Source organism: Phoenix dactylifera, chromosome 4, assembly GCF_009389715.1.
Source record: "Phoenix dactylifera cultivar Barhee BC4 chromosome 4, palm_55x_up_171113_PBpolish2nd_filt_p, whole genome shotgun sequence".
NCBI classification, from domain to species: Eukaryota; Viridiplantae; Streptophyta; class Magnoliopsida; order Arecales; family Arecaceae; genus Phoenix; species Phoenix dactylifera.
Window position 1 is genome coordinate 14,314,136 of NC_052395.1, and position 23,901 is coordinate 14,338,036.

At 52.4% G+C, this 23,901-nt stretch overlaps 1 protein-coding gene across 1 annotated transcript; it reads right to left on the bottom strand.

Moving 5' to 3' along the window:
- Positions 1 to 8,306: 8,306 nt before the first annotated feature.
- LOC103699367 (scopoletin glucosyltransferase-like) lies at positions 8,307 to 10,491 on the bottom strand. The gene is made up of 3 exons (XM_039126210.1): positions 10,014 to 10,491; positions 9,554 to 9,972; positions 8,307 to 9,069 (listed from the first exon to the last, which is right to left on the bottom strand). The coding sequence occupies exons 1-3, from the start codon at positions 10,263 to 10,265 to the stop codon at positions 8,307 to 8,309; spliced, it is 1,434 nt and encodes a 477-aa protein (XP_038982138.1). The 5' UTR covers positions 10,266 to 10,491.
- Between the last annotated feature and the right edge of the window lie 13,410 nt (positions 10,492 to 23,901).

The following is a 23,901-nucleotide window of genomic DNA, read 5'->3' on the forward strand; positions in this document are numbered from 1 at the left end:
GGCGGGTTGCCGCCTTGGGGAGGTTCGTCTCCCGATCAGCTGAGCGCTGCCTTCCATTCTTCAAGAGCCTCAAACGGCCGAAGGACTTCCGGTGGTCAGAAGAATGCCAGCGGGCCTTTGAAGAGCTCCGGAGCCTTCTGGCCTCTCCCCCGCTACTCACCAAGTCACAGAGGGGCGAAGTCCTTTACTTATACCTGGCCGTCTCTCCAGTCGCAGTGAGCTCAGTCCTCGTCCGGAAAGAGGACAAGCTCCAAAAGCCGGTCTACTACATCAGCCGGGTCCTCAGGGATGCTGAGACCCGATATTCTAAACTCGAGAAGACCATCTTCGCTCTTATCATTTCGGCTCGGAGACTCAGGCCTTACTTCCAAGCTCACACGATAGCTATACTGACCGACCAGCCTATGAAGCAAATACTGCAAAGGTCAGATCGTGCGGGGAGGATTGCCAAATGGGCGGTCGAGCTCGGAGAATTTGACCTCGAATACCGGCCCAGGCCGGCTATCAAAGCTCAAATACTCGCCGATTTCATCATAGAGTGTACCCTGCCGGACGACCCCGAGCTGCCATCCGTATCCATGGAGGAAGCCCCAAGGCCCCCATGGGTCCTACACTCGGACGGGTCTTCAACTTCGGGGGTAGCGGGGCCGGACTCATTCTCACCAGTCCAGATGGGGTGGTGGCCGAGCAAGCCTTGCGCCTCGAGTTTCCGGCCTCGAACAACGAGGCTGAGTATGAGGCTCTCATCGCCGGGCTCAAGTTGGCGAAGGAACTGAAAGTGGAAGACCTGAGAGCCTTCAGTGATTCCCAGCTGGTGGTAAGCCAGATCCAGGGAGACTTTGAAGCAAAAGAGCCATCCATGCAGAAATACCTCCAAAAGGTGCGGGAATTCACGTCTACTCTGAACTCTTTTGATATCCAGCACATTCCCAGAGCGGAGAATCTCAGGACAGACCAGTTGTCCAAGCTGGCAACCTCCCGCATGAGCGAGCTTCCCAAGGGGACAACGCTCGAGTACCTACAGGCTCCTAGCACGGAGGAACCAGAACCTACCATGTGTATCGACTTTGAACCGAGCTGGATCGACAGGTTCGTCTGCTACCTCCAGGACGGAACCCTACCCCATGACGAGACAGAAGCTCATCGAATCAAGCGTCAAGCTCCCCGGTATGTCTTGTACGAAAACAGACTCTATCGTCGATCATTTACCTCCCCTCTCCTCAGATGCCTCCGCCCCTCTGAGGCGGACTATGCCCTCCGAGAGGTCCATGAAGAAATCTGCGGAAATCACCTGGGGGGTCGGGCATTAGCCCATAAGATCCTGCGGCAAGGATATTACTGGCCCACGCTCCAGAAAGATGTGACGGATTTCGTCCGGAAGTGCGACCGGTGTCAACGGAACGCTAATATCCAGCGCCGACCTTCGGCCCTGCTGACTTCCATCATCGCCCCCTGGCCGTTTGCCCAATGGGGGATCGACATTCTGGGGCCCTTTCTCCTGGCCACCGGACAAAGAAAGTTTCTGGTCGTCTCCATCGACTACTTCACCAAATGGGTCGAAGCCGAACTTGTAGCCCGGATCACCGAGCAAAGGATGCGGGACTTCGTGTGGAAGTCCATAATTTGCAGATTCGGACTACCCCGTATCCTTATATCCGACAATGGTCGGCAGTTCGACAATATCCACTTCAGAAAATTTTGCTCTGAGCTCGGCATTGACCACCGCTTCACCTCGGTTGCCCATCCCCAGACAAACGGGAAAACTGAGGTAACTAACCGTACTATTTTGCAGGGGCTCAAGGCTAGGCTTGATCGGTCCAAAGGACAGTGGGTCGAGGACTTGTACAACGTCCTCTGGGCGTACCGGACTACATTCCGACTGCCCACGGGAGAGACTCCCTTCAACCTAGCGTACGGCACTGAAGCTGTCATCCCGCTGGAAATTGGCCTCCCTTCTTCAAGGGTGGAGCACTACGACCCCGACACCAATTCTTCCCGGCTCAGGAACAACTTGGACCTTGTTGAGGAGACCCGAGAGGTCGCTAGGGTCCGTATGGCGAGGTATCAACAGAGGACGGCCCAATACTACAACTCCAAAGTCAAGCCCAAGCTCTTCAAAGTAGGGGACCTCGTCCTCAGGAGAGCCGAGGCTTCTCAACCGACCGAGCAAGGAAAGCTCGCCCCAAATTGGGAAGGGCCGTATCAAATCGCCCGAGTACAACGACCCGGAGCATACAAATTGAAGTCCCTAGAGGAGACTCTGATTCCGCGAAGTTGGAACTCCGAGAATCTACGAATGTACTACCAATGAAACCCCTAGGGGTTCAAGACAATCAGGACTATGGACTCAGTCTCTTTTCTGCAAATGATTCGCCTATTTCAATGATTATAATTCTCTTCTAATGTTGGGTCGTCTGTGATCCTCAGATTCCTCGACTAAAATCGGGATGCCTCGAGGCTCGACCGTAGAGTCCCAAACTCCCTCGACCTCGGGAAGTATCGCAGGACGATGAAACATCGGCTTGACGCAAGATTTCTCGACTAAGGTCGGGACGCCCCGAGGGTCGACCGTAGAGTCTCAAACTCCCTCGACCTCGGGAAGCGTCACAGGTCGATAGAGCGTGCCCAGACCCATCGACCTGACGAAAGATTCCTCGACAAAGGTCGGGATGCCCCGAGGGTCGACCGTAGAGTCTCAAACTTCCTCGACCTCGGAAAGCGTCACAGGTCGATAGAGCGTGCCCAGACCCATCGACCTGATGAAAGATTTCTCGACTAAGGTCGGAATGCCCCGAGGGTCGACCGTAGAGTCCCAAACTCCCTCGACCTCGGGAAGCGTCACAGGTCGATAGAGCGTGCCCAGACCCATCGACCTGACGAAAGATTCCTCGACTAAGGTCGGGATGCCCCGAGGGTCGACCGTAGAGTCCCAAACTCCCTCGACCTCGGGAAGCGTCACAGGTCGATAGAGCGTGCCCAGACCCATCGACCTGACGAAAGATTCCTCGACTAAGGTCGGGATGCCCCTAGGGTCGACCGTAGAGTCCCAAACTCCCTCGACCTCGGGAAGCGTCGCAGGTCGATAGAGCGTGCCCAGACCCATCGACCTGACGAACGATTCCTCAACTAAGGTCGGGATGCCCCGAGGGTCGACCGTAGAGTCCCAAACTCCCTCGACCTCGGGATGTACCGCAGGTCAGCAAAGTGTCCTCAGACCCGCCGACCTGACGCAAGACCCCTCGACCAAGGTTGGGATGCCCCGAGGCCCGACCGTATGGTCTCAAACTCCCTTGACCTCGGGAAGAGTTACGGATCAACAAAGCCTTCCCAGATCCTCTCAACTTCGGCGGGCGTCACCGGGTCCGTAAGAGGCTCGAGCCCCCCCTAACAAGTCAAAGTGACTCCGAAAGTCGACGAGGAAAGGGAACAACCCACTCCGCCATGTGGAGCACAACTCTGGGAATGCAAAAGGTACATCTTACTCGACACTTGCCTCGTCATATTTTACGCGCTGTTAGCAAAATCTCGGCCAAGGTCGAGACTTTCTTCTGGCCAAAAATGGATTACTCCTACGAGTCGGTCTAAGACCAACTCCCCACCATACTCCGCCTGTTGAACCTCCATAACGACTTATGTAAGTCTTCGCAAACTAGGGCCCAACTCGGCCCCCATACGTAGTCTCCAATGTCAAGCTACGAAGACAACCTCGACCACGGACATACCAATTGGGTCCGGAAGGGCCGAGGTATCTTTTAAGGGTACCGACCCCGCTTACCGAGACCTCGGCAAAGTCCGAGGATGAAAATTATGGAAACCTGGCGACAGCTCAATTATTAGCTCATGCTCCCCCTTAAGGGATGGCACCGACCCTCTCTATGATCCTACGATCCGGGAGTCAAGTCCGGAAGCCCGACTAGACCTCTCGGATAGCGGCGTATACAAATCTCGCACGACCCTACGCGAAAGACTAAGGCCCGGCCTCGATGCCTTAAGAACCTAAAGGCCAAACATGGCAACTTCTGCGATTCTAGGATCCGAGCTGTAGGACTTAGAGAAATCTTCTAAAAACCTAAGCTCGGAGCTCCCTCTGGTTGGTATGACCAGAACTTGAGAAAGCCAAGATATAGTTAAGGAAAAAGGGCGACTATGTTAAACAGCTCGAAAGCCAAGATATAAAGTTAAAAGTCGGTGAAACGATTAATTAAGATTCCGGCCTCATTCGCGACAAGAGAAGAAAAGACAAACACAGTGATAAAAGGGATTTTTCATTAGTAAAAGGCCAAAAGGCTAAGTACAAAACTAGAGGTCGGCCATTCACAAGTTGGGAAGCGCCGACCTCGATTACAATGAAAAGGAAAAAAGTAAATCTAAGTCCTAAGAGGCGGCAGCAGCGCCCGCGTCACCCTCGGGGTCGTCCACGGTGATGACCTGGGGGCCTTCAGCAGGCGCGGGCTCGGGGTCTGTAGCAGGAGCCTCGGCAGGTGCTTCCGATTCGGCCACCGCCGTTGCAGGCTCGGCAGCGTCCGACTCATACAACCCCGCCTCGGATGCCAGGATGGCGGGGATGTCGTCCGTATCAGACCCGTAGCCCAGGTTCATCCTCGGACGAATTGTGGAAAGATCGAACTGGGGGCAGATCCAAGCCATCTGCTTCCGAAAGTTATCGAAACCCCGGAGAAACCCGTCCACAGTCTCCTCCTCCAACATGTCGCGGAACTCCTCCGACCCCTTGAAGAGATCCACGGCATTCTCGGCCCGCTCGAGTGCCTTCTTCTCCCGAGCCTCAAGCTGCTCAATCTTGAGGCGGAAGACCCCGCACTCGTACTTGAGGCCCGAGACCTCGGATTGGGCCTCCCCCAGGCGCGCCTCCGAAGCGCGCAAAGCCGACTTGGTCAAGGCGTGGGCGGCCCTTTCCTCCTCGAGCACCTCGACCATAGCTAGTCGCCCGGCCTCAGTGGCCTCCCTCCGTGCCTCGGCCTCGGCCAGAGCCGCCTCCAGCTCGGCAATTCTTCTCTTAGCCGGCTCCAATTGCCGGCCGAGCTGCCGAGCCTCCTCTTGACACCCCCGAGCAATGAATACCAGAGTGTCAAGTTCATGAATGTGCTGCAAAGAAAGGAACAAAATGATCGTGAGTTGAAAAACATATAGGTTCGCTAATAACTTCAAGGAAATCAAGAAGAGGACTTACCCGGGCGGTGTTGCGGTAAGTACCGTCAACGACCTCTTCCAGCGGCAAGTTCCGGAACTCGGCCCGGTCCGCTGGAAGCATCGCACGACGAAATACGGCACGTGCGACTTCGGCATCGTGAATAGCCGAGCTCCCCTCGAGAATAGGGGAGTCCGGCACGGCCGACTCCTCTCGGAAAGCCCAGAAAGAGCCCGGCACACCCGAGCTTGAGATTGCGGGGCCGCTCGCTTCAGGGCCTCGGGTCGGCTCGGGCCCCGGGCGCCGCAGTCGGATCACGGTCGGCCCCTCCCGCTGGGCGATGGGGGCAGGACAAGGGGGGGCGCTGGGCCCGCGTCGCTGGCGGCCCGCGTCCGCCCCAGGTCGACTGTGGAGGCCCCCGCCTCTGGGCCACTCGTCCCGGCCGATGTGGAAGCACCGGCCGACCTTGCCTTCTTCCGAGGCTGGGGAACAGCCCCCCCGGCCTCGGCCTCCCGCCTCTTCAGGCGGGAAAAGAGGGATACGTTGCTGGTCGGCATATGAGTGATATCTGAAATCAAAAATTCTCCCAAGTGTCAGACCAATGTAAGTAAAAGAAAGAACAGACAAGAAAAGAAGGTAATGCAACTGCTCTTACCCTCAGGGCGCGCCGAACTCAGACCCACGCTCGCCAGGGCGTCCTCCCGTAGGAGCTCGGTCAGGTCGTACCCCTTTCCGAGGGCCCGTAAAGAGTCCAGGACCCTCAGCTCCCTCCCCGAGGGCTCGGAGAGCCTGTTGAGAGTCTTCAACCGAGGGTTCCCCCACCTCGGGTTGAACCCCCACGGCGCCTCGGACGCAAGGAAGAAAAACTTCCCCTTCCACTCATGAATAGAGGAAGGGGCACCCTGGAAGAGTGACATACCGCCCCGAAAGGCGAAGTATAGCCACCCTGCGTCCGCCGGATTTTTCTTTAATAGAAAACACCGGCGGAAGACGCTCACGGAGATCGGGATCCCATGACCGAGACACAGGGACAGGAACCCAATTATGGTCCTCTACGAGTTCGGAGCCAACTGTGTCGGGACGAGCTGGTACTCGACCAGCAAGTTGTTCACGAACTCGTGAACAGGAAACCGCAAGCCGGCCCAGAGCGTCTCGCGGTGAACCGCGATCCGACCTGGGGGCGGCCGTGTCGCCCTATCTTCCGGTCCCGCCGTTTCAAGACGAAACCCGGGCTGGAAGAAGAACCGGGAGCGGATTAACTCCAACTCCTCCCCCGACAGACTCGACCCAACTTCCTCAGGACCGAGACCCATTTTTACAGAAAAATGAAATGAAACTAAAGATAAAGGAGGGAGGAGGAAAAGGAACCCTAGCTAGTATAGGGTGGGAACCTACGGGACATCGCCGGAAATCGCTCCGGGCACCGTCGGCAAAATTTGGTCGAAGGGTAGAGCAAGGAAGGAGACGGCAAAAAAACAAGGCAACCAAATAGAACTCTTAGGACAGACTCGTGGGGTTTATATAGACCCCCCTGACGGCCCAGATCGACAGGATCGGTTCCCATCCCCCGGCCGGATTGCGCCACGTGTCGGCCTCAGAAGCCGAGACACCACATTCACTTCGGATCAATAAATCGGGTACGAAATCGAAATGTTGTCCCATCGGATCTCGGGACCTCATCGTGGGTCCGCAGAATCGGATCACCTTGAAGAACGAGCGGACGTCACCCCCGCTCCCCTCATTTAATAAGGCTCCGGGACACGTGGAGCACCGATGTAGCCTCCACCTCTCCAGATCAATGATCCGCTAATACGAGATCGGAAACGTCCGACCTCAGATCACGTCGCGTGTTCATTTTGAAGCACGAAACGGCATACTCATTGATGAGCGGGGCCTCGACCACGAGATCGAGGCACCGCCTCGTCGGGCCCAGAGGCCCTCATCATGGGTTCGCCGCACAAAGCGATCTCGGAAATCCAAGAGACGCCACCCCCGTTACAGCTGCTTCGGAAAACGTAAGGATATAAGCCCCATCATAAGCTCGCCGAATAAAGCGACCTCGAAGCGCCAAAGGACGCAGGTTCCGTTATAAAGGCTCCGAAAAGCGTAAGGGTGCGGACGTGATTCCCTCCAATTTTGATAATAGTCTCTACTTCCCGCGTCCGAGCCTGCAAGCCGCTCGAACTCGGAAGTCGGGGGGTAGTGTTGGGGAAATAAGGTTTTTTCCCCCAGTGACACAAGTACTCCTAAGAAGTCGCACAACCGCCGACCTTGGACAGCCGAAGTCGGCGTCCGACCTCAGAACGTCCGACCTCAGAACGTCCGACCCGGAAAATTTCTGACACCCGAGGTCTATTCTTGTCAACCACCTACTACGGCCGTACCCCTCCGAGGTCCGACCGAGAGCCATACCCTGCCACTGCTCCGGCATTTATTGCGCATGACCCCTGCAAACCCCCAGTTCACTCAACAATTAATGCGGATCTCCGGCTTACTCCATAATTAATGCGGATCTCCGGCTTACTCCACCATTAATACGCGTGGCTCCTGTTATCTACGGACCCGCAACTCTCCATGGCAAGTCAGCCCAGCAGAGTCCAATCAACGATGATAAGTCTCTGATCTCGGCCATACCTCCGACATCAATGCGATGATTCGCCCGATCGCGTGCTACCTCGGGTCGTACGACGGCCTTACCTCCGACATCAATGCGATGATTCGCCCGATCACGTGCTACCTCGGGTCGTACGACGGCCTCACCTCCGACATCAATGCAATGATTCACCTGATCGTGCGCCGATCTGAGCAACATGCCGAGCCGTACAATACCTCGCCCCATCACATCTCAGGTAAACCGACCCCCCTATAAAAGGGAACCCTTGCTCCTAGGGGGGAGATTCCGCACTCTACAAACACTGTTCTTCTCCTTCTCATACATTTTGCCCCCCCTTTTGACTTGAGCGTCGGAGGGCCGGCGCCGGAAAACCCGGCCACCGGTTTGTCTGCAGGCACCCGGACGGAGGACGCCGCCCGCCGACGGATCGCCGCTCCCCTATGAGGACCTGCTGCTCCCACTCTTCGACCGAAGATCGCCCCCGGGTCCAATTTCCAGCAACAATATCCAAGAACAATTCCCTCCCACTTGTTCTTCAGAACCCATCTATTCTGTCCCAGTTGCCTTCCTCCTCCCAATCAACTCCTGGATAAGCTCCCCCACGTCGGCATAAGACGATCCACCCTCCTCCACTACCCTCCTTCCCATCTCCGCGAGCTCCCTCGCTCTCCTCCTCATCTCCTCCGCCTCTTCTCCCCCGTCCATAACACTCCCCACCGCCCTCCTTATCTCCTCCCCCGCCACCACCCTCCTTTCCGCACCAATATCTACGTACTCCTTCACCCCGACCCCAACCCCAACCTTCAACACATCCACTATCAACCTCTCGTTAAGAAACTGCTCGGCGAACATCGGCCAAGTGATCATCGGCACCCCGGCGCTCACACCCTCCAAGCAAGAATTCCAGCCGCAGTGCGTCACAAATCCCCCCACAGCCTCATGATTCAATATAAGTATCTGCGGCGCCCATCCTCTTATTATCAGTCCCTTCCCCCTTCCCACCACTTCCCCCTCGAACCCTTCTGGCAGCCAGTCCGAGTCATTTCCGCGGACATCTCTCACCACCAAAATAAACGGTGCGTCCGAGGCCTCGAGACCCAAAGCAATCTCTCTGATTTGTGCTATGGGTAATTTGTACATGCTCCCAAAACAAATGTAGACCACCGAGCCCGGCTTCTTGGTGTTCAACCAGCTCAAACACTGGCTGCAATCGATGGAAGTCTCATCTCCCCTCCGAGACTTCTCGATCTCATTTCTGTTGCAGAGTGACACCGGGCCGACGTTCCACACCCTTCTACCCACCACCTTTCTATAGGGCTCGTTTGGTTCGCGGGAAGCATTTTCCTTCCTAGGAATATGATTCCTGGGAAACAAATTCCTAGGAAGAGGATGCCTAGGAAAGTACTTTTGGCATGTTTGGTTGACCATGGGAAAGTGACAAATTTCCAAGGTGCTTATGTTTGGTTGGCCATCCACTTTCCTAGGAAAGTTATATATAATTCCTATTATGCCCTTAATAAAAATTAGGTTTTTAATGCCTCTTTAATGCTTCTTTAATGCTGAAGGGACTTTTTGGGAAAAAGTAAAAATGGAGTGATTCCCGCCTCATGGGAAAGTAACTTTCCCATGTTTCTCATGGGAAAGACTTTCCCATGAAATGTGGGAATCACATTCCCATGGGAATACAACTTTCTCTTCTCTCTCCTTTGAAAACTCCAACCAAACAAGAGGCATCTCATTACTTTTCCGTTGACCACACTTTCCCCCCTTCTTTTCCCGCGAACCAAACGAGCCCATAATGTTCGGCGTAATCCGGCTCTAGCTCGTAGTAACTATTGGCCACGACGCCATAGCTCCGCTCCTCGAAAATCTTGATCCGGTCGACAAGCAGCGTCATTCCGGGAATCTCGCTTACGTCCCAGATTTGGGATCTCTGCATCACGATCCGGTGGGGGAGGCAGGGAAGGACAAAGGACTGGGCGCTGCCGGGCGGGATGGACTCGAGGACTTTGAAGCGGTCTATGCTGTGGGAGGCGCAGAGGGAGAAGAGGCTGGTGCCGTGGAACACCAGGCGCGGCACGTCAAGCTCGGCGGCGACGTCTTGGGTCCAGGGAAGGATGTTGTCGGTGACGACGGCGTCGGGGAGTAACTCTCTTAGGACTCGGGCGAACGACTGACAAAGGAGCTCGATTGCCTTGATGAATTTGGGCAGCGTGTCGAGGTTGGTGAAGTTGATGGCGTTCAGGTTCTCGCAGCCAGCGGGGAGGCCGGCCTCGGCGGCAGGGAAGGGGAGGAGGGAGAGGGCGATGGGGTGGCGCAGGGCGGAGTCGTCATTCGCTTGGTCGATGAGGGCTGGATAGAGGGGGCGTTCCCGGGGGTGGTGAGGATGGTGGCTTTGACGCCGCGGCAGGGGAAGAGCTTGGCCAAGTCGACGGTGGGGATGATGTGGCCTGGGGCCAAGAAGGGGAAGAAAAGGATATGGAGGTCTTGACTGGTTGAGGTCATGGTGAAGCTCCGAGAGACGGCAAATACCACTGAGGAAGGGGAAATTTTTTTTGCCCTGTTCCAGAGATCAGGTAAAATGGGCAGAGGTTCCTAATTTCCAGTAGAATCGATGGAAGAGGTCTTTGGCTCTGGAGTTTATGACGGTTTAATGATGCTTGCAGAAGTTCTTTCGTCATTGCTTACGGAAGGGTGTGCTTGGGATGCTTCCCATCCTTTTCAAGTGGGACTCATTTTATTTTAATTTTAAAAAAATAAGAATAAAACTGCGGCTTGGGTGAGGATATAATCGGGAGTTTTCGGCTCTAAGGTCAAAAAAAAAAAAAAAAAAAAGAAAAAAAAAAAAGAAGAAAGAGAGAGGACACGGATATCGGTGACGGAGGCTACTGAGACGATCCGGTCGGATAGATTTTTGATAGCACGGGACAGCTGGGGGCTCCACATCTGCTCGTGAAGCGCTTCGGTTGGTGTTTTTCACCTAGAAGCCCCCACCTTCAAGTTTCCTCGAGATCAACTTCGACGGATGCGTCCTGCATGACGGTAGTTGGAGCGGGGCAGGCTTTATGGTTAGGGGCCCCGATTCCAGGGTGATTGCGGCGGGAGCTGCCACTTGTCTGATATATCGGTGCCAGGGGTAGAGATGAGAGCGGCTTGGTCTGGCCTGTATTATGTTCGGCGTGCCTTGCAGGGGAGAGACGTCCTCCTGGAGAGTGACTCGACGACAGTGATTGGGTGGATCCTGCAGGTTTCGGGTGGAGTCAGCAACTACCACCCGCTTTTGAGAAATATCCGGGCTATGATTCATGATGGATTGGTGCTCCAGACGAATCACGTGTTTCAAGAGGCCAATGGGGCAGCGGACTGGGTAGCATCTTTTGTTGCTAACCATTCGGGAGACCACCTATTGGAGGATGAGACGGACCTGCCTACGGCTCTCCGTGATGTGCTGCTTTTTGATTTTCTTGGTTGTATTCGTACACGTTATGTATGATACTTCCGTTTTAGTAAAAGAAAAAGAAAAGGAAATGGTGATGTTTTGTTGGATGTTCGGATAGTTGATTTTATTCATATTTGGCTGAAATTTTAGTTTTTTTTATAATATTGAGAGCTACAGATTGAACAGTTTGGATCTCTGAAAAATATTATCTATTGATTATTTTAAGCATCAATACTTTGTAAGATCTATTATCTATTTTGCGGCTAACATTACATCTTGTTGATATTTGTACAATCTCTAATTAATGTATAGAAGATCTATTATAATTTTATTATTCTAAATAGTGGAAATTTTTGATTGGGCTAGGTCCAATAATTTTTTTCCTTTTATATAGAAGGGTTTTTTATGTTAAAAAATTTTTGATTGGGATTGTACAAGCCCACCCCCGCGTAGCAGCCCCCACTGGGCCCCCGCCCCGCCAGGAGAATGTTCGATGCGGGCAGAAATGGCCGTGTGTTAGGCACCCCGACCGGTTTTACTCATACCCTCCCCACCCGTGGGCCCGACTCAGCTACTCCTCTGAGCTCTGGCTCAAGTCCCACGTGTGAGTACGTCACACCCGGCACCATCCTGGCTACTAGCGGTTCAAGAGCGGTCCTACACCACAAGTCCAAGCAGTGGCCAAAGTAGTGAGTTCCGGTCCACAATTTTAATCGTCGCCGCAGCGATTCGAACTTGGGACCTTGTGATTAGAATTGCTGCCCAGTACCACTAGGCTACCACCTTGGTGGCCTCATTTGCCTTCTTCGACGTCCGCAAGCCGGTGCGGTTTTCAGGACACCTCGAAAGATAGGTCATAACTTGGTAGGCTAGTTTTAGAGTGAGAAGCTCCAGCAGAGTAAGAGAAAGCCAACGGCTAGTAGTGCGGCGGTGTCCAAGCGGCATCCGGCCGGAAAGCTAGTGCTTCGGTCAATCGGCATGGTACTCACGGCGGTCGGGGCAATGGGAAAGCTCGGATAAACTTTCTGCAAGAGTCCTCGGCTCCTCTGGCGTCCAGATCGGAGGGCTTGGGGAGGTAGCAAGGGGCGGCAGCAGGACTCTTCGATCTGTCCGCTAGGGCCATCGCTCCCAGCAAAGGAAGGAGCCTCCGAAGAGGGAACTCTTCCGAAGGTGATCGTCTTGAATCGGGGGGCGAGGTGGTCGGGCTTCAGGCAGCCTGCGGTCCGTTCGGTGTGCTTCCAAAAGCGAGAGAGATCCCAGCGGCTAGCCCTTGCCGGCGGGGTAACTTGCTCCACTCCGTTTTTTTCGGCTAACTTTCTTTCTTTCCGTCTCCATGGATCGAAGGGAAAGCAGCCGGCAGGGAAGGCGACAGAGGGAGCGGCAAGAGGCCACGGTAAGGCACATGGGCATGGACGTGGGGAGAGCTCTGGCACCTAGTCGAGGCCAGGGCCGTGCGTTACTCAGTGGCCCACGGCCGCAGAGGTGGAGCAGCTGAGTCGTCGCTTCCCAGACGTCCTCAGACTTTCCGGAGGAACCGATTGCGGCTGCCCGGTTGGAGTGGGAAGGGCGGGCGGTGGTTACTCGCAACTTTGGCCGCCGTGTTCCAGCGGAATGGGTGGCCAAGGACGTGGCTGCCCTGTTGGGAATTGTGTCCCAAAGCCAATTTTTAATTGTAAGAAATTGGATTATGTATATATTTTATTAAAATAAATAAAAATTTATTCTGGCAATTTTCTATTCATCACAAGTGTTACATCTTCAAATTGAACTCCTGTGTATTGTGATGAAGTCCTTAGGACTAATTTAGTGGATAAAAGAGGTTTTATCATTTAGTCCTTAAACCAGTTCGCGACCAAATGATGAGCTGTCAATTGGACAATAGCTATGTCAAGTATAGGTCGTTGTGTGTCATTTAGTTGGTTGTCCTCTTAAACCAAGAAGTGTGGAGACACTGTATGGCATACAGGTGAGATGTAGGAGTACATCATCACTGAACAGTGACTCACCTGCGTAGCACTCCACTGTCGGGAGTTAGCTCGCAAAGCGTATGGGCATAAGTACCCCTTAGACCTGAGACTGTCACGGTGACTTGCAAGCAACTCACTGTACTTAGGCACTGGATGACCTGAATTTCTAATTCAGGGATCGGAAGGATGCTGGGTGCAGTCAAGTACTCGCGAAGTCTGTGTACGAGTCAAGATGGGATTGACCGCTCCAGATTATAGGAGTTGATGTCTCGCTGTATTTCAATTCAGTAAAACCTTGGCTAGGGTAAACCAAGTGATGGTCACTTGATTTGATTAATTGAAATATACTATGGATGACCGGACCCAGAGTTCGACAGTCCACTCTGAGGTCATCTTGAGCATCGATGGTCATAGGGATGAATTATGCAACAACCATACGTCTAGGTTCTTGAATGTTGCTTTGCATATTCGACCTATCTGGACGTCGGATATCATTGCTAGATGGTCACCTCGATTAGTGCATGGAGTAGTCCATGTACTATCGGCTTAGTGTTCGAACCTATCGGAGTCACGCACATTAGTCAAGCTAAGTAGGAAGGTCTTGATCCAATTTAATTAAGAATTAAATTATGGGTCATTTGGAATTTGGTTCTGTCTATGTTCAGCTAGCACTGAACATGAGGTACATGCTAAATTTCATGGATGAACAACTAATTAAGTCTGTATTTCGGGTCAATCAAGTTTCAATTAATGAAATTGAACTTGATCAGGACTCAATTGTTGAGATTGGATTTGATTGGGTCTAAATTAGTGTAATTGGGCTCGATCATGATTTAAGTAGGATTTAATTTCGTATTTGTTCTGATCTAAGTCGGACTTGGATCGAGCCGAAACTGGACCCAATTGAATTCCCCATGAGTCGGACTCATGTGGAATTTTTTCCGAGTCAAAAATCATTTAAATCGGCTGTCAATTTGGATTAGAACCAAATAGGCTTGCTTTATTACAAAATGGGCTAACCCATTTCCTATTTGACTAAAACCATTTCAATGGTTAACGGCTGACTTGGTTTTGAAATCCCATGGACCCGTGGACCACTTTCCCTCATGGACCCTTAACACTTTTCTTTGTGAGCCGCGATGGAGAAATGCTGGGAGGAGAAAACAGAGCCTTCTTCCTCCCAGCTTCGTCTCCACACCGCGCCACCGTCTAGCCTCCGTTCGGCTTGCCGTCTGGACCGGAATGTTCGGTTTTGAACCGGCTACATTCCGGTTCATTTAGATTTTCGAAATCAGGCACATTTTCATGGATTCACTAGTTTTTTTTCAACCGTTTGTTTTAAAACAAACGTTATGAAATTCATCATGAATGAATTCTTTAATGCTTGGCCAATAACGCCTCTTAACTCCTCTCAGTGTTGGCCTATTTGTAGGCCACCGTATCCTCTTGAAGATGAAGAGGAAGAGAATTTTCTTGAGAAGAAATTGTCAGACAGAGAAGGAGATTTGATTCTGTGGAGAAGAAGAAGAAGAGAGAGGAAGGAGTCCTTTCTCTCTGGTGGTTTGGAGTTCGGCCCAGATCCGGTGTCCTCTCCTCCCTTCTATTCCCTCTGTGGATTAAGAGACGGGCGTCTCTGGCTTAGGCGTGCTGTGAAGAAACGGGAGAAAAGAAACCGAAGAAAGAAAGAAAGAGAAGAAAGAAAGAAAGAGAAAAGGGAAGGTCCTTTTTTTGGATTTCTTTTCTTCCAAGGGTTCTTTTTGCAAAAGATTGTTTTGCACGAGTAAAGACATCATCCAACCTTCTTGCGAAGTTTGACGTGCGTGCGAAGTAGAGGGCTTGCAGATCCAGGCCTCGCAGAGCTACTTTCAGGGATCTAGATCCGGATCCAGATCCAGATTACCTCGACCAACTTCCGCTGCGGGCTTGAGGTAATTTTACATAAAAGTTAAATTTAATATTTATAATTGTTATAAATAAAATAAAAAAAATTTTAAAACTGATTTTTCATGCCTGGCGTTCGATTTTATCGGACAACTCGGGAAATTTTTCCTTCATGCCCGTGCCAAGCTGAAGGACGTGGCGGCCGTCCCGCTCGCAGACGACTACCTCGCCCTGAGGTTCCAGTTGACGAAGGGCAGGGACCGGGCCCTCAGCGAGGGCCCGTGGGTGGTGGCAGGGCAGCTCCTCGCCATGAGCCTGTGGGGTCCCGAACTTCGAGCCTGAGGAGGACACCATGAAAATGGCTCTGTTGTGGCTCCACCTGCCCCGCCTACCACCAGAGTACTGGTCGACATCGACCATCCTCCACATTGCAGGCCGGCCGATAGCGGTGGACGGGGTCACCGAACAACAGGGGGCGATGGGCTTTGCCCGGGTGAAGGTGGCGGTCGACGCCACCGAACCCCTGTTACCGAAGGTTTTGATCCAAGGGAAGACGAAGGTGCACTGGCAGCCCTTCGTCTTCGAAAACATGCCGGCGCTCTGCCCCCGTTGTGGGCGGATGGGACATGCGGAGGCAGCCTGCCGACTTCCGGCGACTGCCCGAGCCGAGGAGGGCTCGCCCTCGGGGGCGGTAGACCCGAGGGGCGGGTCGGATCAGTCGCCCCCGGCCGTCGGGGAGGAGAACCAAGGGCCAGTCTACGGCCCTTGGATGGTGGTGACGCGGAGGAGAATCCCGCGGGAGAGCCGTCCGCCGCGGCCGGGGGAGACGACCGGGCCTGATCCGGGGCCTAGGTCGTCCTTGACCCGGCCGCCATTCCCGGCGGCTTGCCAGACCTCGCCGGCATCCCCGGCGGACATCGACGGTTGGCAAAATCCAACGAAGGTCGCACGCCGCCAGTCGCCGCTGGCCAGTAAGGGGGACGGGATGTACCCGAAACCCCCATTCGGCGATCTTCGAGTCGACCTAGCCGACGAACCAGGAGATGGCTCCGCTGATTTGGAGGACCCGAGGCCGAGCAGGCGGGTCGACTCGGCCCCTCTGCGGGCCGACCTAGGGACCAGTGGCGCGGTCGTGGCCCGGGCCCCATCCCAAAAAAGGCCCAAGCCCCCAACGGGTCTAGGCCTGCTAGGGGGCCCAGGACCGGTGGTGCAAGCAACCCAGAGGGCCAACAAGATGCCGGCCCAGAGGGCCGGGTGCCGGGTTCGTGGGCCGGCGGGTGTGGCCCAAGGCATGCCCTGTGCTGGCCTGCGCTGTGGTCGCGCCCCGCGATCGAGGCGTGCGGCCTTTTGATACGCAGGGCCCGCGGGCCCGTCTCGCAACAGGGCCACAGGCCCAGGACATGTGGGGCCTACGGGCCCAGGTTGTGGTAGGCCCACTGGCCCAGTCAGCCCTGGGCCTGGGGGTTTAGACTAAGCCGGACCTGCAAGTCTAGGGCGAGCAGACCCTGATTAAGCCCCCTAAGGCACCAGCAAGGCCTTTCCAGTACAGCCCACCCTGTCAGGAGTTGGAGTCAGGATTGGGACCCCCCTGCCCATTGGCCAGGCCCTCCCCATGTTGGGCATGTCGAGCGAATCGTGCCGTTGGATACTCATGAGGGCCTTGGGAGTGGCCCATATGGGGTCTTTCAGTTTGGCCCTCCGCCCCCGACCTCGGGTGTGCTGGAGGAGGCTGCCTCAGGTAGGTACGAGGATGGGGCCACCCTGTCCCCCACTTGGAGGGGAGTACGACCGAGCCACTATCGCTAGGAGGGGGTACAGACCACCCAACTGTTGTGTAACGTGTCAGGGCGGCAGTCATGCGTGTCGTATCCACTGCATGCGATGAGGAGGAGGAGCGGGGTAGCCTGGTTGTGAGCCTGAGGCTGCCCCTGCGACCTTAGGGGAGAATGAGATTGAGGCCGACTATGTGGACTGTGATCCATGATGATCCTGGCTTGGAATTATAGGGGGCGGCTAAGCCGTCCTTCATGTCTTCTTTTAAGCGGTTAATGCAGGTCCATTGTCCGGAGATCTGTTTCCTCTGTGAGACACAATTATCTAGGGAGGGGCTTAGACGTCTGAGGCGACGCCTGGAGAGGGACTGGAAGACCTATGTAGTTGATTCCCGAGGGCTATCGGGAGACATTTTAGTCCTGTGGAGGCGAGAAGTGGCGACAGTTGATGTTTTCCACAACTGCTCCAACAGGTAGTCATGATCGTGTCGGAACCTGACGCTGCTCCGTGGGTGCTGTGTAGTGTATACACAAGCATGGATCACAGGGTTAGGAGAGTCCTCTGGTAGGAGATCACCAACCTGGCCGCCTAAGGTATCCCCACGGTGGTGTTGGTGACTTTAATTGTATCCAGAGTGCGAGTGAGAAGCGGGGAGGAGCAGCCTTCACGGATAGAGGGGATAGGAGGGAGTTTCTTGATTTTGTGTCGCGGAACGGCCTAGTAAACTTAGGTTTTTCCGGACCACAGTTTACGTGGTGCAATCATCATTCTGGCAGTACTAAGGTTTGGGAGCGATTAGATAGGACCTTTGCGTCCCCAAATTGGATCATTCGATTCCTACCTATCGGGTCAATCATTTACCTCAGATTGCCTCAAACCACTGTCCTCTGCTACTTTCCACCTCATCGGGACCTAGTCATCACAACCCCTTCCACTTTGAGAAGGTCTGGCTATCGTACCCCTAGTCTTGAGATATTGTCTGCGACGTGTGGCGTGTCCCGATGCGTGGGGATGCAATGCAACGAGTCTCGCGCAAACTAGAGTTGACCAAGAAGCGTCTTCGCCGTTGGAACCGCGAGGTTGTGGGCAACATTTTTCGGGAATTAGAGGGGGTAGAGACTTCGATCGCTGAGTTGCAAAGGAAGGAAGACCTAGGAGGCATGCTTCCGAAGGACAATATGGCCGATCTTCGGGGCTACTAGCGACTCACCACTCGCTGCTATGGCAGCATGAGATCTTCTGGCGACAGAAATCTCATGTGCAGTGCGTAAGTCAGGGCGATCGTAATCTAGGTTCTTTCATTGGATGACGGTTATTCGAAGACAGCAGAGCATGATCCACTCTCTACGAGATGGGTCTGGCCATCGGGTGGAAGGCGAGCTTGCCGTCCGACAGGTCTTGCTTGACTTTTTCCGCGCCAAATGGACGGAGGATGAGGATGCTAGTGATGGAGACCACCTTCTGAGGGTGGATGTGGGTATTGATGACGTTGAGAATGCATCCCGGATCCAGCCGGTGTCGGCATAGGAGGTGCAGGAGGCAGTCTGGGCCTTGGTAACGAACAAGGCCCTGGGACCTGATGGTTTCCCTCCTTTCTTCTTTCGGCAGTATTGGGGTATCATTCGAGGAGCTGTGGTGGAGGCTATTCAGTGCTTCTTTACCCAGGCAGTGATGCCTGAGGATTGGAAAGCCACATTAATCATGCTTATACCAAAGCGTCAGGATGCGGCTGAGCTTTGTCACTTCAGGCCCATTAGTTTGTGCACAACCTTATACAAGGTTGTGGCGAGAATAATTGTGGGCAGGATGAAGCCCCTATTGCCTGGTATCATCAGCCAAGAGCAGGGGGCTTTTGTAGCCAGCAGAAACATCTCCCACAATGTCATGTTGGCCCAAAAAATGATGTGGGATCTTCAGTGAGCACCGAAGCGGCAAAACATGATGGCAGTCAAGCTGGATATGGAGAGGGCTTTTGACAGGATTAGGTGGAGTATCCTTCAGCGGGCACTGGATGCGTACGGTTTCCACAGGCGGTGGATTGGATGGGTCATGGGGTGTATCTAGGGGCCAAAATTTTCTATCTTGGTCAACAATACACCGTCATCTTTTTTCGAGTCCACCATGGGGTTGCGTCAGGGATGTCTCTTATCCTCATACTTATTTATTATATGTGCTGACATTTTATCCCATGCTTTGTAGAAAGTGTGCACCAGTCGGGAGCTGGAGGTCTATATTCCAGCATTGGGCGCCAGACCTATTTTCTACTTACATTTTGCTGATGATTGTCTTCTCCTGACTAGGGCACGAATTTCTAAGGCAGGGTCCTTTGCAGGGTGTTGGCGGATTACTGCGCAGCGTCCGGCCAGAGAGTGACCTTCCTGAAGCCAGCCATTTTTTTCAGCTCCAACACGGAGACCATTGGCGGATTACTGCGCAGCGTCCGGCCAGAGAGTGACCTTCCTGAAGCCAGCCATTTTTTTCAGCCCCAACACAGAGACCAGAGTCAGACAGAAGATCTGGAGGATATTGCAGATATCGGAATAGGAGGGGACGCTGACCTACCTAGGAGTCCCCATCACTGGCCGAAGGCCACGGATGGCAGAATGTTCAGGCCTGGTGCAGCGGGTCTAGAGTAGGTTGGAGGGATGGAGGGCATCCTCCCTATCCATGATAGAGAGATTGACACTGGTCAGATCGATGTTGGGATCAATGCTGGTATATCTCATGGCCAACACTGTGGTACCGAAGATGACTCTGTTGAGGATCGAGCGTCTTCTTCGGGGCTTCTTGTGGGGGTCACACAGTGGAGACCACGAAGTGCATCTGGTGGCCTGGGAGCAGGTCTGCCTTCCTACTAATGAGGGTGGTCTAGAGGTGCAGTCCCTCCTGGAGAGGCGTGAGGCTTTCATTGCTCGGCATGCGGTTCGGTTTATGCTAGAGCCACACGGCCTCTGGAGTCAGATGATGGCAGCCAAATATGGTCGAGGGGGTTCAAAGGTGGCACGGAGGGGTCGTCAAGTCTCCTTCATGTGGTGCGAGATCGGAAGGTACATGCCGACTGTGTCGGCAAACACCAGGTGGTTGATAGGCGATGGACGGAGTATTGATGTGACCAGTGATCCATGGGAGGACACCCTTCTCCGGAGGTGCTGGCCGACCATGGTTGATATAGAGGCAGTGGAGGGGCTGCGGGTGTGCGACATCCTAGCACCAGGAGGGGCAGAGTGGGATGAGGCCAGACTTCGACGGCTATTCGGGGTACACCAAGCTGAGAGGATCCGGTTCCTTCCGGTACTAGGATGTGCGGGGCCAGATGTCAAGGTTTGGGGTACCTCAAGTCAGGCCAGTGTTAGACTGGGAGACTTCTCCCATGTTATTCAGCCGAAGCATGAGCCGGGGCCAGATTGCACTTGAATCTGGAGGTCCGGGCTCCACCCGAGGGCAGCCCTCTTCTTATGGAAGGTGATTTGGGATCGCCTTCCGACGAGAGCAGTGCTGAGCAAGCTTGGCTGGGAGATCCTCACAGTGTGGGACATATGGAGCTGAGGAGTCGGTGGACCATGTGCTTTTCCAGTGTACATGGGCGAGGTCGACATGGCAGTGGACAGGGATCCTGCAGGAGGCTTGGAGTGAGAGATTACAGTTTCTCCTGGTGATACGATAGTGGCTGGCCAGTTCGCAGACTTGTTAGGAGGACATCAGAGCGACTTGCACAGCACATCAGATCTGGCTAGCAAGGAACGCTCGTATTTTCGGCGAACGCAGGGTGTCACTGAGGTTTGTTGCAGAGTTTGCTCGAGCACAGGCCACAGAGATCAGGCCCACCCCCTCTTCAGATAACCTTTGACAACTCGGAACACTTGAGGTTCCCTCTCTGCTCCGGCAACTCCTCGGATGGTGTTTTTCACCTGGGAGCTCCCACCTCCAAGCTTCCTCAAGGTCAACTTCGATGGCTCGGTGCTGGATAGCGGTACACGGGGCGGTGCAGGCTTTGTTATACGAGGCCCGCACTCCAAGGTGGTAGCAGTAGGTGGCTGCCAGCTGTTTAACATATCGGTTCCGGAGGCAGAGCTGCGAGCTACCTGGGTGGGTCTTCGACATGCACGGGTGGTGCTGCAGGCCAATTCGATCATTCTGGAGGGCGACTCGGCCACAGTTATCAGATGGGTTCAGGGGGGGTCGAGGGGTAAGAGCATGGACCACTCCTTAATCCGCGACATAGGGATGATGATGAGAGATGGAGGGGCCTTCCAGGCCAAGCATGTTCAGAGAAGCCAATGGGGCGGCCGATTGGATAGCTGCCTACGCGGCCCACCATTTAGGGTACACTCTTTGGTCAGGGGAGGAGGAATGCCACTGGCACTCCGCGAGCTATTGTATTTTGACTTTATTGGGTGTATTCGTACACGCACTATATGAAGCACCCGTTAAAAAAGAAAAGAAAAAAAAAGAAGAGGTAGGTCATATTCCTTCATAAGATTAAAAATAAAAATCTCGTAACCTTCCTGGCCCTTTTATTTTATTTTATTGGGTAAGATGTATAAATGCTCTAGGCTCTAGAAAAATGAAAGCATCTTTGTTTAAGTTTTACAAGCAGGTGGTCTTGGATTAGCTATCAACTATTCCAACTTTTTTTAGTACAAAACTATTCAACCTAATATTGCATCTACAGTTTAGCAAAAAAAATATTGCATCTACATGGGATGTTGAAGGGTAATAGGAAAATCGCCAACGTATGCAAATGTAGAAAATAGTTAAATAACAAGCCACTGGAACTTTAGTAGCCATATTTGTTTTGGTTAGTGGGCCTTTGTTTTGGGCCTATGTTAGATAGGTCAGTAGGGTCGTTGTTGGTTGGCATCGGATTTGGGTCAGGCATTTCTGACTTGCTGGCGAATTAGATCAGATTTGGATCAAGCAATCTAGGCTGAAGTCATCCTAAATCACCTTGCAAATTGCCACCCTTAGATCCCTACGATTTCGATATCCTCACACCACCACCTAATTAGTCAGAATATCAGAAAACCCTCTTTTTGGTACAAAGAAAACCCTTTTAATAGCAAAAGAATAAACAACAAGCAAGGGCACATTTATTTTATAAAAAAAAAGGACAAGGGCATAATTATCTTTTTACCAAAATAACTAGCAAATATCAAGTAGATTATGGTACTAGGCAATGATTAAATCAGGATAAAAATATTTATTCCAAATGCAAATTTTGTGTTATCCTTACCTACGCTGCTATTTTCAGAAACTGGCTGCACCTATTGGGGATTAAAAGGTTACAATTGAATTGCTTATGCTAATTCCAGACTAGGGTATAGAGTTTGTTTAATTGCAGAAAAAAAATTTGAAAATTTTATTTCTCTAGCAAAATTTAGTAATCCATTTGTTTGTTTCACTAGAAAATTAATAAATTTTGAAAAGCTCGTTGTTAGCTAACCTAAAGACTCGGAGGATTAGTTTCGAATTTGAAATACTGAGGATTAGTTTTGAATTTGAAATGTTGTTTTATTGTTTTGATTGTAACCTTAGTCTGTTATGTTCCAGCTGCCTTTTTGTTGTATTGTAACACTATTTAATGACATCAATACAATAACATTTAGTTATTCAAAGCTAGACCTTTAATCCTCATCTTAATTCTTTCATGGAATTAGAGCCAATTAAAAGCACATGTTTTTGATCTTTCCTTTCTATCCTCTTCTATGCTTCCACACCCTCCTTCTTTGCTTCCAACATTGGCCAATTAATATCGGTCAAGTTGGATGGTGAGAATTATCTGCAATTGATTTCTCAGTTTATCCCCGTACTCAAATCTAATGAGCTTTGGGATTTTGTGGATGGATCTGAGCCGTGCCCCAATAAAACTCTCCCTCCTACGGCTCACAAACCTGATGGTGATGTTAATCCTACCTTTCTTCTCTAGACCAAAAAGGACCAATTTGTCTTATCCTGGATCAATGCTACGCTACACCCTAAAGTTCTCTCTACAATGTATGGCCTCACTACTGCTGGGCAAGTTTGGACTTCTTTATCTAATTGCTTTACTTCTCAGTCCAGTTCTAGGATTAATCTTCTTCAATGCCAACTGCGCAGTCTTCGCATTGACAATCGTTCCTGCTCGGAGTACCTGGCCCTTGCTAAGGGTCTAGTTGATCAGCTTGCCCTTGCTGGAATGGTTGTTGACGATGATGATCTCATCTCCACACTGCTCAGTGGCTTAAGTGTTCAGTTTCTTCTGTTTCAGAATTCTATCAATATTCTAATCCGCAGTTCTATTCTGTCGTTTGAAGACTTCCAAGTTAAATTACTCGCATTTGAGCATACCTTGGAATCTCACAACTGAGTTGCTGCTTCGGAGGGCTCATATGCCTTTGTTGTTCACAATTCATCACAGCCTCAGCCACTTGCTTCGGCTGCTTCTTATGCTTTGGCTGCTCGCCAATGTAATCAGCCCTTTCCTCCTCCCAACAACAACAAATCCAAGGGTAAGGCTCCTCTTCCTCCTGGTGGTCTTGGTGTTCTTCCTACACCATAGCAAGGTCCTCCTTCGCAGTATTCTCATCCGACTAAACAAGCTTGCCAGATTTAATCATGGTGCTCTAGACTATTTTCACCGCTTCAATTTTGCATTTCAAGGACGTCATCCTCCTCAAACATTAGCTACCATGGTTGCTTAACTGAATGCTGCTTTCCTTGCTCGGACTGCACCCTCCTTGAGCAACACTACCTGGTATGCTGATAGCAGTGCTAATCAGCACATTACTGCTAATCTCGTGCAACTCTCCAATGCACAACCCTATGCTGGTGGTGACAACATAGTTGTTGGTAACGGCACTAGATTGGATATTGCTAATACTAGTTCAATTCTTTTTACCTCTTCCCTCTTTAATCATCAAATGTCTCATGTTCTTCATTGCCCGCAAGCCTTTGCTAATCTCACTACAAAAGAAAGGATATATCCCGACGCTTTTTGAGGTCTCTACCAACGCTTTTAAGCGTCGGCGAATTCCCAGCCCACGCACCGCAAAGCGTGGGTCAGACGTCGGGCAGGTGGGCGTGGGTCGGATTTTTGCCGACG

Coding starts and splice junctions, on each gene's coding strand:
- LOC103699367 (XM_039126210.1), bottom strand. CDS start 10,265: ATGACCTCAACCAGTCAAGACCTCCATATCCTTTTCTTCCCCTTCTTG. Junction 9,973..10,013: donor GGCCGGCCTCCCCGCTGGCT/GCGAGAACCTGA, acceptor AACCTCGACACG/CTGCCCAAATTCATCAAGGC. Junction 9,070..9,553: donor GATTACGCCGAACATTATGG/GCTCGTTTGGTT, acceptor CGAGCCCTATAG/AAAGGTGGTGGGTAGAAGGG.